The 13,075-nt window shown below is 44.7% G+C and overlaps 1 protein-coding gene across 2 annotated transcripts in view; it reads left to right on the forward strand.

Annotated features, from left to right (window-relative positions):
* The window catches only part of LOC100286412 (laminin subunit beta-1), a 38,831-nt gene extending 28,847 nt beyond the window's left edge, over nucleotides 1–9,984 (forward strand). For both annotated transcript variants that reach the window (XM_014152866.3, XM_045699691.2), the window contains 11 exons: nucleotides 1,476–1,572; nucleotides 5,840–6,209; nucleotides 6,365–6,549; nucleotides 6,667–6,908; nucleotides 7,044–7,250; nucleotides 7,486–7,630; nucleotides 7,837–8,044; nucleotides 8,213–8,354; nucleotides 8,766–8,942; nucleotides 9,062–9,221; nucleotides 9,431–9,984. In XM_014152866.3, coding sequence (XP_014008341.2) covers nucleotides 1,476–1,572; nucleotides 5,840–6,209; nucleotides 6,365–6,549; nucleotides 6,667–6,908; nucleotides 7,044–7,250; nucleotides 7,486–7,630; nucleotides 7,837–8,044; nucleotides 8,213–8,354; nucleotides 8,766–8,942; nucleotides 9,062–9,221; nucleotides 9,431–9,567 — 2,070 coding nt within the window. In that variant the 3' untranslated portion in view covers nucleotides 9,568–9,984. The remainder of the gene's footprint in view (nucleotides 1–1,475; nucleotides 1,573–5,839; nucleotides 6,210–6,364; nucleotides 6,550–6,666; nucleotides 6,909–7,043; nucleotides 7,251–7,485; nucleotides 7,631–7,836; nucleotides 8,045–8,212; nucleotides 8,355–8,765; nucleotides 8,943–9,061; nucleotides 9,222–9,430) is intronic.
* Nucleotides 9,985–13,075: the final 3,091 nt, after the last annotated feature.

Raw genomic sequence — 13,075 nt, forward strand, 5'->3', positions numbered from 1 at the left:
GGGTGCTGTGGGATTATTTAAGATACTATTTGAAGATGTAGGGTTTCAGATGTTTTCAGAAGATGGCCAGGCCCTGCTGTCCAAGTTTCAGGAGGAAGCTGGTTCCACCATTGGGGTACCAGGACAGAGAAGAGCTTTGACTGGGCTGAGTGGGAGCTGCCCCCCCTTAGTAGTGGGAGGGCCAAGAGACTAGATGTGGCAGAACAGAGTACTCGGGTTTGGGTGTAGGGTTCGAGCATAGCCTGAAGGTAGGGAGGGGCAGTTCCTCTTGCTGCTTCGTACCATGGTCTTGTAGTGGATGCGAGCTTCAACTGGAAGCCAGTGGAGTTTATGGCGGAGCAGGGTGATATGGGAGAACTTGGGATGGTTTTCAAACAGGCAGGCTGCCGCGTTCTGTATAAGTTGCAGCGGTTTGATAGCTCATGTAACTAGGGCTTGGGCTCAGTTTTTTTCTGATTAGAAAGCACACCATTTTCCTGATTGGGAAACACTTACTGTCAGCAGGACTAGTGTGTTTACTGGCTGAGTTCCATAGAGGAAGGAAGGCTTAGAATACACTTTAGGGTTACTAAACAAACATTCCACTCAGGGACAGAGAGAAACTCCATCAGCCATTTATGGGCTAAGAACAGGAGAGAGCTAGACCCAATAGTAATTCATTATTATTTTGTAATACAGACATGTTTTTTTTGTGCTACAAACACCCTGGACCATATTCACAAATAGTTTCAGAATAGGAGTGCTGATATAGGATCAGATTTCCCTTTTAGATTATACTGAAAAAGATTATATGGACAGAAGGATCTGATCCTAGATCAGCACTCCTACTCTGAGACTCTATACAATACAGGCCACTGTCCATTGTACAGTGTGTAGCAAGGAGACCCTCCTCTAACCTAGAGATGGTACACTGAGTTTACAAAACATTGTGCTCTTTCCATGACATAGGCAGCCCAGGTGAATCCAGGTGAAAGCTAGGATCCCTTATTGATGTCACTTGTTAAAGTCACTTCAATCAGTGTAGATTAAAGGGAGGAGACAGGTTAAATAAGGATTTTGTAGCCTTGAGACAATTGAAACATGGATTGTGTATGTGTGCCATTCAGAGGGTGAATGGGCAAGACAAAAGATTTAAGTGCCTTTGAACAGGGTGTGGTAGTATGTGCCCGGCGCACCGGTTTGTTCAAAGAACTGAAACGCTGCTGGGTTTTTCACACTCAACAGTTTCCTGTGTGTATCAAGAATGGTCCACCAACCAAAGGACATCCAGCCAACTTGACACAACTGTGGGAAGCGTTGGAGTCTGTATGGGCCAGCATCTCTGTGGAACGCTTTCAACACCTTGTAGAGTCCATGTCCTGATGAATTGAAGCTGGGGGGGGCAACTCAATATTAGGTGTTCTTAATGTTTTGTACTCTGTGTACATTGCATGTTCATAATGCTGACGTGTTCTGTTGTGTTGTGTGTTTTCTAGCTGTCGGGGCAGTGCTCATGCAGGCCAGGTTTCGGTGGAAGAAAATGCAACGAATGCCGAGATAAGTTCTGGGGAGATCCTGAGGTCAAATGTCAAGGTAAATATCTCTGGCTGGGATTATGAGTAGCAGTAGAAAGTACAAAGTATGTGTGTGGATTCGTTCCCATGACTGCCTTAAACTTGTGTGCACCATGAAGCTGAAACATGTGCAACAGGGTATCTTAGTGCGTCATTGCTTCCTCTTCAAGTGGGTCTCCTTCCCGAATTTACTGGGGTCTGGAGAAACACTCTTAGGGAGGGGTTCTGTCTGTTTTGAATCTGTCTCTTAGAGTTTGAGTAAACAGTCGCTCATGGTCTCGTTCTCATGACCGGTGGTTCCCCTGGGTGACTGTGCTGGAAGCCGGGTTTTATATCTTTTTTGTAGCATTACAGTTTTCTCACAGTGTGTGTGTACAGTGTGTGTGTGTGTTATCAGACTCCAGCAGAGTGGATGTCTCTGGAGATACTGAATTGGCTTTCATGCATCCGTGTTGTTTTAACATTGTGTGCACGCATGTTGTGATAGAAAAATTACATATTTACCTGATTTGTTTGATATTAATAGTTAGCAATTCATGCTTAATAGATAGGAGGATATTTCTGTCCTGTTAGTGTCTGTGTTTTTATGGTCTCCACTCTAGTTCCCTGCAGCTAATCTGGGTGTATGGTCACTGGAGATGGCTTGAGCTGACAAATGGGTTAAAGACTGCATTACATAGACAAGAATGTGTTTTACTAGAGATAGTTTAGGAGTAGAACAATCCCTCATTGTCTCAAAATCATCCTTGCATCTGGGAAACTAAGTCAGGGTGGGGTTAAGACAACAACCCACGTGCAGATAACGACAGGATGAACCCGGAGTGGCTTATGATGCCCCAATCTGCATGAGGGGGGGTTGAACCAACCATGACTGAGCATTGTTAGTGTCAGCCATACAGTTGAAGTCAGAAGTTTACATACACTTAGGTTGGAGTCATTAAAACTCGTTTTTCAACCACCACAAATTTCTTGTTTAACAAACTATAGTTTTGGCAAGTCGATTAAGACATCTACTTTGTGCATGACACAAGTCATTTTTCCAACAATTGTTTACAGACAGATTATTTAACTTACAATTCACTGTATCACAATTCCAGTGGGTCAGAAGTTTACATACACTAAGTTGACTGTGCCTTTAAACAGGTTTGAAAATTCCAGAAAATGATGTCATGGCTTTAGAAGCTTCTGATAGGCTAATTGACATAATTTGAGTCAATTGGGGGTGTACCTGTGGATGTATTTCAAAGCCTCTCTTCAAACTCAGTGCTTCTTTGCTTGACATCATGGGAAAATCAAAAGAAATCAGCCAAGACCTAAAAAAAAAAATTGTATACCTCCACAAGTCTGGTTCATCCTTGGGAGCAATTTCCAAACGCCTGAAGGTACCATGTTCATCTGTACAAACAATAGTACGCAAGTATAAACACCATGGGACCACGCAGCCGTCATACCGTTCAGGAAGGTGACACGTTCTGTCTCCTAGAGATGAATGTACTTTGGTGCGAAAAGTGCAAATCAATCCCAGGAAGCAGGTACAAAAGTATCTATATCCACAGTAAAACGAGTCCTATATCGACATAACCTGAAAGACCGCTCAGCAAGGAAAAAGCCACTGCTCCAAAAGCGCCATAAAAAAGCCAGACTACGGTTTGCAACTGCACATGGGGACAAAGATCGTACTTTTTGGAGAAATGTTCTATGGTCTGATGAAACAAAAACAGAACTGTTTGGCCATAATGACCATCGTCATGTTTTGAGGAAAAGGGGGAGGCTTGCAAGCTGAAAAACACCATCCCAACCATGAATCACGGGGGTGGAGGTATCATGTTGTGGGAGTGCTTTGCTGCAGGAGGGACTGGTGCACTTCACAAAATAGATGACATCATGAGGATGGAAAATTATGTGGATATATTGAAGCAACATCTCAAGACATCAGTCAGGAGTTGAAGCTTGGTCACAAATGGGTCTTCCAAATGGACAATGACCCCAAGCATACTTCCAAAGTTGTGGAAAAATGGCTTAAGGACAACAAAGTCAAGGTATTGGAGTGGCCATCACAAAGCCCTGACCTCAATCCTATAGAACATTTGTGGGCATAACTGAAAAAGCGTGTGTGAGCAAGGAGGCCTACAAACCTGACTCAGTTACACCAGCACTGTCAAGAGGAATGGGCCAAAATTCACCCAACTTATTGTGGGAAGCTTGTGGAAGGCTACCCGAAACGTTTGACCCAAGTTAAGCAATGCTACCAAATACTAATTGAGTGTATGTAAACTTCTGACCCACTGGGAATGTGATGAAAGAAATAAAAGCTGAAATGAATCATTTTCTCTACTATTATTCTGACATTTCACATTCTTAAAATAAAGTGGTGATCCTAACTGACCTAAGACAGGGAATTTTTACTAGGATTAAATGTCAGGAATTGTGAACAACTGAGTTTAAATATATTTGGTTAAGGTGTATGTAAACTTAGGTTAGGTTACTCGGTCCAACACTCAAGGGTGGGGGGGTCGACCAGCCTCATTATTGCAATAATTAATCGATATTAAATAAAGATGATTGAGGAAATTACCAAATCTCTCTCAGTACTGAATTTCTAAGACAATGTGTGTGTGTGTGTGTGTGTGTGTGTGTGTGTGTGTGTGTGTGTGTGTGTGTGTGTGTGTGTGTGTGTGTGTGTGTGTGTGTGTGGGCGCTCATTCGTGCGTATGTCTGTCCTTGTGTCAGTCAGTGTGTGCATGTGTGTCACCAGTCCTGTGTTAGTTGGCTCTACATTTCTTCTCCCTGTCTTCATCTCTACATGGTTTATTGTCTGCTGAACAACTGACTGACAAACAGGCCAGTTTCCATCAATCACTGCATCTGGAGAAATGTATATCTCATAGAAGGTGACACACACACACACAGACAGACAGACAGACAGACAGACAGACAGACAGACAGACAGACAGACAGACAGACAGAGAGAGAGAGAGAGAGAGAGAGAGAGAGAGAGAGAGAGAGAGAGAGAGAGAGAGAGAGAGAGAGAGAGAGAGAGAGAGAGAGAGAGAGAGAGAGAGAGAGAGAGAGAGAGAGAGAGAGAGAGAGAGAGAGAGAGAGAGAGAGAGAGAGAGAGAGAGAGAGAGAGAGAGAGAGAGAGAGAGAGAGAGAGAGAGAATTTCTGGGAATAACTCCTTGGAGAATCAGAGCCAGATGTTCCAGAAATCAGGAGGAATCCTGTCTTAGTTGTGATCTTATTCCTGCAGTATTCCCAAATTTCCTGTAAAGTTAGTCTGACCTCCTGTCACTGTCCTCGCCCTCTCAGCGTACTGCATGTGTGTGAATGTGTATGACTGTGTGTGTGTTTGAAAGAGAGAGATTAACAGAGAAATGTTTGATTGACACCATGTCTGGGTTAAGAGGATCATGTCATGGTCTGATTTATGAGGTCAGAGGTAAAGTGACAGGCTTGACAACGGCGTCTGTGTGTGTGTGAACGGGCACAACCCGACCACGCATGTGGCTGTGATTATCATGTTACCAAGGACTCTACAAGGTGTTGAAAGTGTTTCACAGAGATGCTGGCCCATATTGACCCCAATGCTTCCCACAGTTGTGTCAAGTTGGCTTGATGTTCTTTGGTTGGTGGACCGTTCTTGATACACACGGGAAACTGTTGAGTGTGAAAAGCCCAGCACGGTTGCAGTTCTTGGTACAAACCAGTGCGCCTGGCACATACTGTTCAAAGGCACATAAATATTTTGTCTTGCCCATTAACCCTCTGAATGGCACACATACACAATCCATGGCTACAAAATCCTTATTTAACCTGTCTCCTCCCCTTCATCTACACTGATTGAAGTGGATTGAACAAGTGACATCAATAAGGGATCATAGTCAGTCTATATCATGGCAAGAGCAGGTGTTCTTAGTAGTTTGTACACCAAATGTTGAGCAAAGTCAATCTTATTGCATCTGGTTGCTTTATAATTGTATGTTGATTCCTTCTTTTTTTTGGTGCATCAATCACCCTCTTCAAAAGCTCAGGCAACAGTAATGGGTGCTAACCGCTTATATGCACCCTTTCCTGTTCTCCATTCCTCACATTTTTTCACTGTGACTTACTCCATCACTTTATTTCTCTCCTTTAAAGGGCACAGACCTGTTCTCATATTACTTAGTTAATTTCCTTGTACCCTCATTTCCTTTCCATCATCACCACTGTTTTCACCTCAAGTCAAGAATAGGTATGTGTGTGTTTAACCCTTTTCTCTCTGTTCCTCTCTCTCTCCCTCTCCCTCCAGCGTGTGACTGTGACCTGCGTGGCATCGCCAGCGAGCAGTGCCACCGTTCGTCCGGCCAGTGTGTGTGTGTGGAGGGTGTGTCTGGGCCCAGGTGTAACCAGTGTGCCAGAGGGTACCATGGGGAGTTCCCCGCCTGCCAACGATGCCACCAGTGCTTCGGCGAGTGGGACCGCGTGGTAGGGGAACTGACCAACCAGACTCAGCGTTTGAAGGATCATGTGACAGAGCTCCAGACCAATGGGGTGACGGCGCCGTACACAGACACCGTTAGCAGTCTGGAGATCAGTGCTAAAGCTATCAGTGAGATAGTAGAGAACAACCCTGCTATACAGAAAACGGAAGATGTACAACAGATGATGCAGCAGGTCACGTATGTACACACAAACACGTGCGCTTGCATACACACATTTACACATTGAAACACACAGCACCAAGGGTTCTGTTTGTATACTTGATGTTATGATCAGTCCATATCAACTCTATTGAAAATATTATTCTGTGTGTGCGTGCGTGCGTCTGCAACAGTGAGATGGTGGCAGACCTGAACGAGAGGCTGAACGTCTCAGAGGATTCCCTGTCCCGTCTTGTTGTAAATGCCAACTACACCGAGGCCAGTCTGGACGCACTGAGAGAGCAGGCCCAAGGGCTTGAGAGAACAGTCAAAGACATTGGAGACCACATAAAGACTGTGAAGAACTCTAACATAGAGGGTGAGAGAGGAGAAAGAAAGGGACAGAGGGTGAGAGAGGGGGTACAGTATGCATGACATCATTACTAGTTCTGACACACCCCTATTTATGTGTGTGTGTTTTATATGTGTATGGCAGGAGCGATGGACACCATCACCGATGCCCACTTTGAGTCTAAGGGGGCGGAGATCCGTGTCAATCGGACCACCAGTTACCCCGACAACACTTTGGAACAGTCGGCTACACTACGGCGTGAAGCGGAGGCCAGACTGAGCCAGAACCAGGCGGAGTTTGACCTGAGACAACAGAAACACACAGAGAGACTGGAGAGGCTTACCACGGAGCTCGACACTCTTGACCTATCAGAGCTCAGCAAGCAGGTAAGTCTGACCTAAATAAAGGTTAAATTAAAAAAAGTTGTCAATTATCATCACACTTCTTTACCAAAATGCTTTTTGATTGGTCCCTGGTTTTCTAGTGCTCTAACCCGATTGGTGTGTTTTCTCTCTGTGCAGACATGTGGAGCGGCTGGTGGGGAGGAGGGGTGTGCTGCGTCACCCTGTGGAGGGGTGGGGTGTGTGTCGGGGGACGGCACCCATCGCTGTGGTGGAGACGGGTGTGACGGTCTGGTCACACAGACACAAAGCACTCTGAAAACAGCCAAGGACTTCGACCAGGAAATCCTGTCCACCATGCAGGAAGTGGATAAGCTCTCTAGATTGGTAGGGACTGTAGTTTTTTACACTCTGAGCCGAATCCTAACTTGAGATTCATGCATATAACTTTGTGTAATACAGCTGTTTAGTTATGATTCAGCCCTACATGAATATAGTCAGGTTATCTTACATTATTATCATAGTAACTAAAGAGCATAGAATATCTGCTTGCTCCGGCACAAGCGTTGAGGAGTGTTTACCTTACTGTGTTTGAGTTAACTTGTCCTGTTGCGCCCTCTAGGTGTGGGAGGTGAAGGTGCATGCGGACGAGGCCAAGCTGAGTGCTCGGGAGGTGCTGCTGAAGTCCAACCAGAGCCGAGATAGAGTGGAGCACACCAACGAGCAGCTCCGCAGCTTCATCAAGGAGATACGAGACCTACTCACTAGTGAGTATACACACATTTTTCCAAAGACCAGGCCTCAATCTTTCAATGTACTGTACAGACTAACTAAATGACCACTGATTCATAGACAATCAGGGCTCCAGCTCTTCTTTCCCCATGTGAGTGATTGATTGTGATTTGAATTGATTGTGATAGAGCACCTGTGTATGGCTGTCTGAGTCTAATTAGCTCTGTTTCCATGGTGACAGACGACCGTGCCAACGTGGAGGTTATCGAAGCGGTGTCGAACGAGGTGTTGGCCCTGGAGATGCCCACGTCGCCCGGGCAGCTGGAGGCCCTGACCAAGGAGATCAGAGACAGGGTGGGAACCCTCACCAGCGTGGAGGACATCCTCAGTCAGAGTGCCAACGACATACACACTGCAGAGAGGCTGTTGGAGCAGGCTCGCACCGCCAGGTAAGATGCACGCATGCATGAATTCATGCACACACACACACACACAGACCCACACACACACAGGCTCACACACACTCTCTCACACACACACACACTAATGAATGCACACACACCTGAACCACATCGATAAGACACACACTCACATAAAATCTCCTCTCTGTCTCTCAGTCAGGAGGCGTCTGAGGTGAAGGAGACAGCTGCCCTGGTGAAGGAGGCTCTGGATACAACTGAGCGTGCTCAGAATGCTGCCATCGACGCCGTCAAGAAGGCCCACAACAACACCAGGGGAACACTTATCCTCATCACATCTGTAAGTCACCTGTGACCAGGGCTTTAATTGTGTCTAAAATGTAGGAGTTCTGTATAAATACACATTCCATGCAAGGTCTCTAAAAGTGTGTTGTGTGTGTGTGTGTGTGTTGGTTCTTCTATCCTTGTTGGGACCTAAAATTCCCAAAAGTCCCTCACAAGGATAGTAAAACAAAGAACATTCCCATGTACCCATGAGGACAAAGGCTATTTTAAGCTTAAGAGTTAAGTTTAGGGTTAGGTTTAAGGTTAGTGTTAGGGGTAAGATTAGGGTTAGGCTTATGGTTAGGTTTAGGGAAAATAGAATTTTGAATGGAAATTCATTTTAGGTCCCCACGAGGATAGAAGAACAATACGTGTATGTGTGTTTGCATCTGTGCATGAATACATATATGGGTTGTTGTGTTTCTAGGTGGAGTCTGAGACGGCAGAGTCAGAGCTGCGTCTGAGTAACGCCACACAGCGTCTGCTGCAGCTGGAGAGAGACGTGACTCTGCTGAGAGAGAGCAGCCTGGACACCAGCCACCGCACACAGAACACTGAGAGACTGTCTGAGACCGCCAGGCAGGACGCAGAGCAGGCCCTGCAGGTACACACACATAGATAGACGCACGCGCGCACACCCAGCACAGCATTTTACCTGCCAATTATGTTGTTACCCGTTCTTAGTGTGTGTTCTGCTTTGTGTGTTTGTTTTGTTGTGTGTAGGAGTTTGACTCGGAGGTGAAGGGTCAGTACAGTTTTGTGGAGGGCTTGGTGGTGACGAAGGCAGAGGGCGTGTCTGATGCCAAGAAGAGGGCGGAGCTACTCCAGCAGGAGGCCAAGGAGCTGCTCACCCAGACCAGCGGAAAACTACAGAGACTCAGAGGTAACACACACACACACACACACACACACACACACACACACACACACACACACACACACACACACACAAACCAATGTGCTAACACACACGACACAAGCATGCACGCACAAGCGCACGTTCACGCATGCATGCACATGCACGCTCACACAGGCACATGCGTGCACACACACACACACTCTCTCTCTAATGACATCACTGTGTGTTTGCAGAGTTGGAGAGGTCGTATGCAGCCAACCAGCGTACTCTGGAGGCCAAGGCAGGTCAGCTGGCTGGGCTGGAGAAAACGGCACGCCAGCTGCTCGATGACATCAGCCAGAAAGTCATGGTCTACAGCACCTGTTCTTAGGGTAACCATGCCAACAGCATCCCTGGCAATGCCTACCCGGATGTCATACCAGAGATTATGACGATGCTTCTTTAGTGCCAAAGAGAGATGACAACCACTCAGGAGACTCCAACGACCAAAAGCAGTATTTTACCACTAAGAACCAAGTATTTCATTTTAAAAAAACTTTCTGTATGAAATGATTTCTAAGCCATATAAGCTATTATCACAAGTAATACATGTTTTAATCATAAGACTGCACATAGATTTCATGATTTCAGATTCTATGGAAATATTTGTATAATCTTGTCTGTAAAGATACTAAAATGTGTCTGGACCAATGCAAAAGAGAGCCTATTCAATTGTATGATACTATTTGTACCCATCAACCTACTGCTGTAATTGAACTTCTAATATAAAGTAACAACTGCATTTAAATAGTTTCCACTCCCTATTTATTTTGTTGTTGCAATTTGCCTAGTTCATCTCTGCCTAAAATGAGATGCTTTTGAAATGTACAGTATTTGGTGTTTGCTTTCCCCTAGTGGCAATTTGAAAAAACTGTCCCCTCTTTTTGCTGCATTATCATCACCACTAGGGAGTAGCAGCACAGACCCAATTTCAGCTTAGTTTTGCCTTATAGAATCCAATTCAGTTACAGGTTAATGTACTTCTATGACTTTTAACTGTAACAAAATGCTTTTCACTCTGCCAACTGAAACAACCTTACTCCTTCACTGTCATTGTAGGCTTAACTAGACTATCATTTTCCTACATTTTCAAATATATTCTTAAACAGCCTGCTTTCTAATCAATTTGTACAGTTAGTGTTCTGCTTTTCTTTCTACTGCCTTCTCTTACACCCTCTGTGTCTCTCTATCTCGCTCTCTCTCAATATTGATGCAAAGTGATTTGGAGATCAGTGATTATGAACAGCTCTTTCCTCAGGCTGATCCGGTTGAACACAGTGAACATCTCTCTCATCCTCCCATGGATCCCTCCTTCCTCTCCGGAGGGCTTCCTCCTCTGTGACCATCACAGTGTATCTCCACCCAGTGACTCAGACTTGCTCTGAGCAAATGAGATACAAATGGCACCAGCAGTGTTCCGCCTGGACCGCTTCCTCAAATGAGATTGGGCAGGAAGAAATCAATGTTGCAGCCCTCCCTCTGAAATGAGCTCTTTCCATTTAGTGCTGCAAATCAGTCAGGTGTCACTGTTCTTCCCCATATATTGACCCCACCCAAGCATATCTGTGAGATAAATTGCTTTAGAAAGGGGTCCAGACGGTCCCTTCCCCTGTGTACAGTATGTAAGTGGTCCAGACGATCCCTTCCCCTGTGTACAGTATGTATGGTACAGTGGTTTGACTGTGTGATGTGAATTCTTGTGCTGTGAGGTCGTCTGTGACCTTACATGACATCATTGAATTCTGTTTAGGTCCCCAGTGACAAACCAGTTTTATGTTTATCTAACCCAGCCACCTGAGGTCTCCATCAGACCCTGTAAATTATAGAATTTAATACATCACAAAAGTCATACTGCAGTGCAATGCCTCGTTCTAGGCAAAACAAATTTCATCAGCTTGCATGGATGACACTCCGCAAACCTTATACCATGCCCAACCTCATCATCCATTTGCAGAACAGCTAAATAGAGCTGTCCTGTAGAAAAACACAGCTGTGCCCTGTAGGCTAAGATCAGCCCATCCATCATACGACAGTAAACAGCCATTGACCTTAACCAGCCCTAACATCCACTTCCTGTCTGGACCATTTAAATTGGCAGCCACTGGGCCCTGAGACGGCTACAGCTGCCGGGCAGATAGGAGAACGCTGTGGTTCACATGGAGCTGGCCACGGGGCACTTCTCAATATCAGCATGAGTCTGTAAGTGTGGTAGAGTGTGGTTTTCCTGAGTTGATATGAGATATTCATGAAATGACTCTTCCTTCCTCTCTCTCCTTGGCCCATGATGCTGCTCTGATCTCTCTGACACACTCTCAGTAGGACGTTGGTGAGGAACCATTTTAGAGCAGCCGACAGACCATAGAAGAGACGATAGAGAGAGAGGGTTTGAGGGACAGCGAAAGGGAGGGAGAGCGGGAGAGAGAATCCTTCAATCAAATAAAATGTTGATTTAATTAGCACTTTTGAAAAAAATAATTGCCACAAAGTGCTTCACAGTAACCCAGTCTGCTCCAAGACAAGGCAAGTTGTTGCAGAGGAAAGTTGGAGAGGGCTTGGAAGTCAGGCAGGTGTCTTTGTGATTAAGGTCTATGGAATGGATGACACTTTCCTATGAGGATCCGCTGTAATTTCTCATGATATCGGTAGGTGTCTGCTGAATTAAACGTGGAATGGCGTTGTTGATTATAATCATTGGACACTGTGCAACACACATTATTTTCTGTGTCAGGGCTAGCCGTCATACGCACTTTGACTCAATACTGGAATGTACAAGGTGCTAAAACATTCAACTATTGAATATACTGTAGAGAGACTCCTAAATATGACATCCAAAAAGAAGAGCAAAAAGCATATAGCAAGTAATGTCTGTTTCTCTCTGCAGTGAATCATTTAAACTAATATGCTCATTCAAGAGTCTCCCCTGCCAGAGGTCTACTATTGATTGATGTGTTACATTTCAGTGGGCTGGGTGTCAAAAGCTCTTTGAAATCCAAAGCTAATCTTGGCAGATGTTCCAATGTTGCAGTCTGGGTATAAAATCAAATAGTTGTTGCATTTGAAATATTCTGAATCAATTTAGTGTTTTATTGTCATTGAACTTCTGAAAGCTCACTCACAATGAAATGACACCCCCAGGCTCAAGCCGTTAAAAAAAAAAATACTGCATGACTTTGATAAAGGGAGTAAGTCACACGGTGCATCTTGCAAGTGTACTAATACTGTGATCTTGAAACCACTGACATGCTAATAATTTCAAACACAATTGACATTGAATCTCTGAATGTTTACTAGTTACATTCTAATCCCTCTGTTATCAACCCAACAAGCAATTGATATGTGTATTAAGCCTGAAGTAAATTAGTCTGCTTATAGTCACAATGATATCTTTACTAAGGGAATCAATGGGAGTCAGCATCTGTGAATGTACTGTGTTTTTCCCTGGAAGGATGAGCAAGACCGGAACTTCTCACTAAATTCTAATTAACCTAGAAACAATGAAAGATTGAGGCTTTAATTAATTCAGTCAGCTTTGTTTGAATTAATTAAAGGTTTCCAATCCAGTCACCCTGGAAAGTTTCCAATATGAGGAAACCTCGTTTCATATAGCCTACCAGAAGAGGTGTTTCCCAATACAAATGAAAAATGTAAATGTTTATAGTAAAAATCATGAATTCGCATCCTATATTATTTGGTCCCGTGTGGCTCAGTTGGTAGGGCATGGTGTTTGCAACACCAGGGTTGTGGGTTTGATTCCCACACGGGACCAGTACGGATGGAAAAATGAATGAAATGTATACGTTCACTACTGTAAGTCGCTCTGGATAAGAGCGTCTGCTAAA

This window comes from Salmo salar, chromosome 17 (assembly GCF_965601325.2).
Source record: "Salmo salar chromosome 17, fSalSal1, whole genome shotgun sequence".
In the NCBI taxonomy this organism is placed as follows: domain Eukaryota; kingdom Metazoa; phylum Chordata; class Actinopteri; order Salmoniformes; family Salmonidae; genus Salmo; species Salmo salar.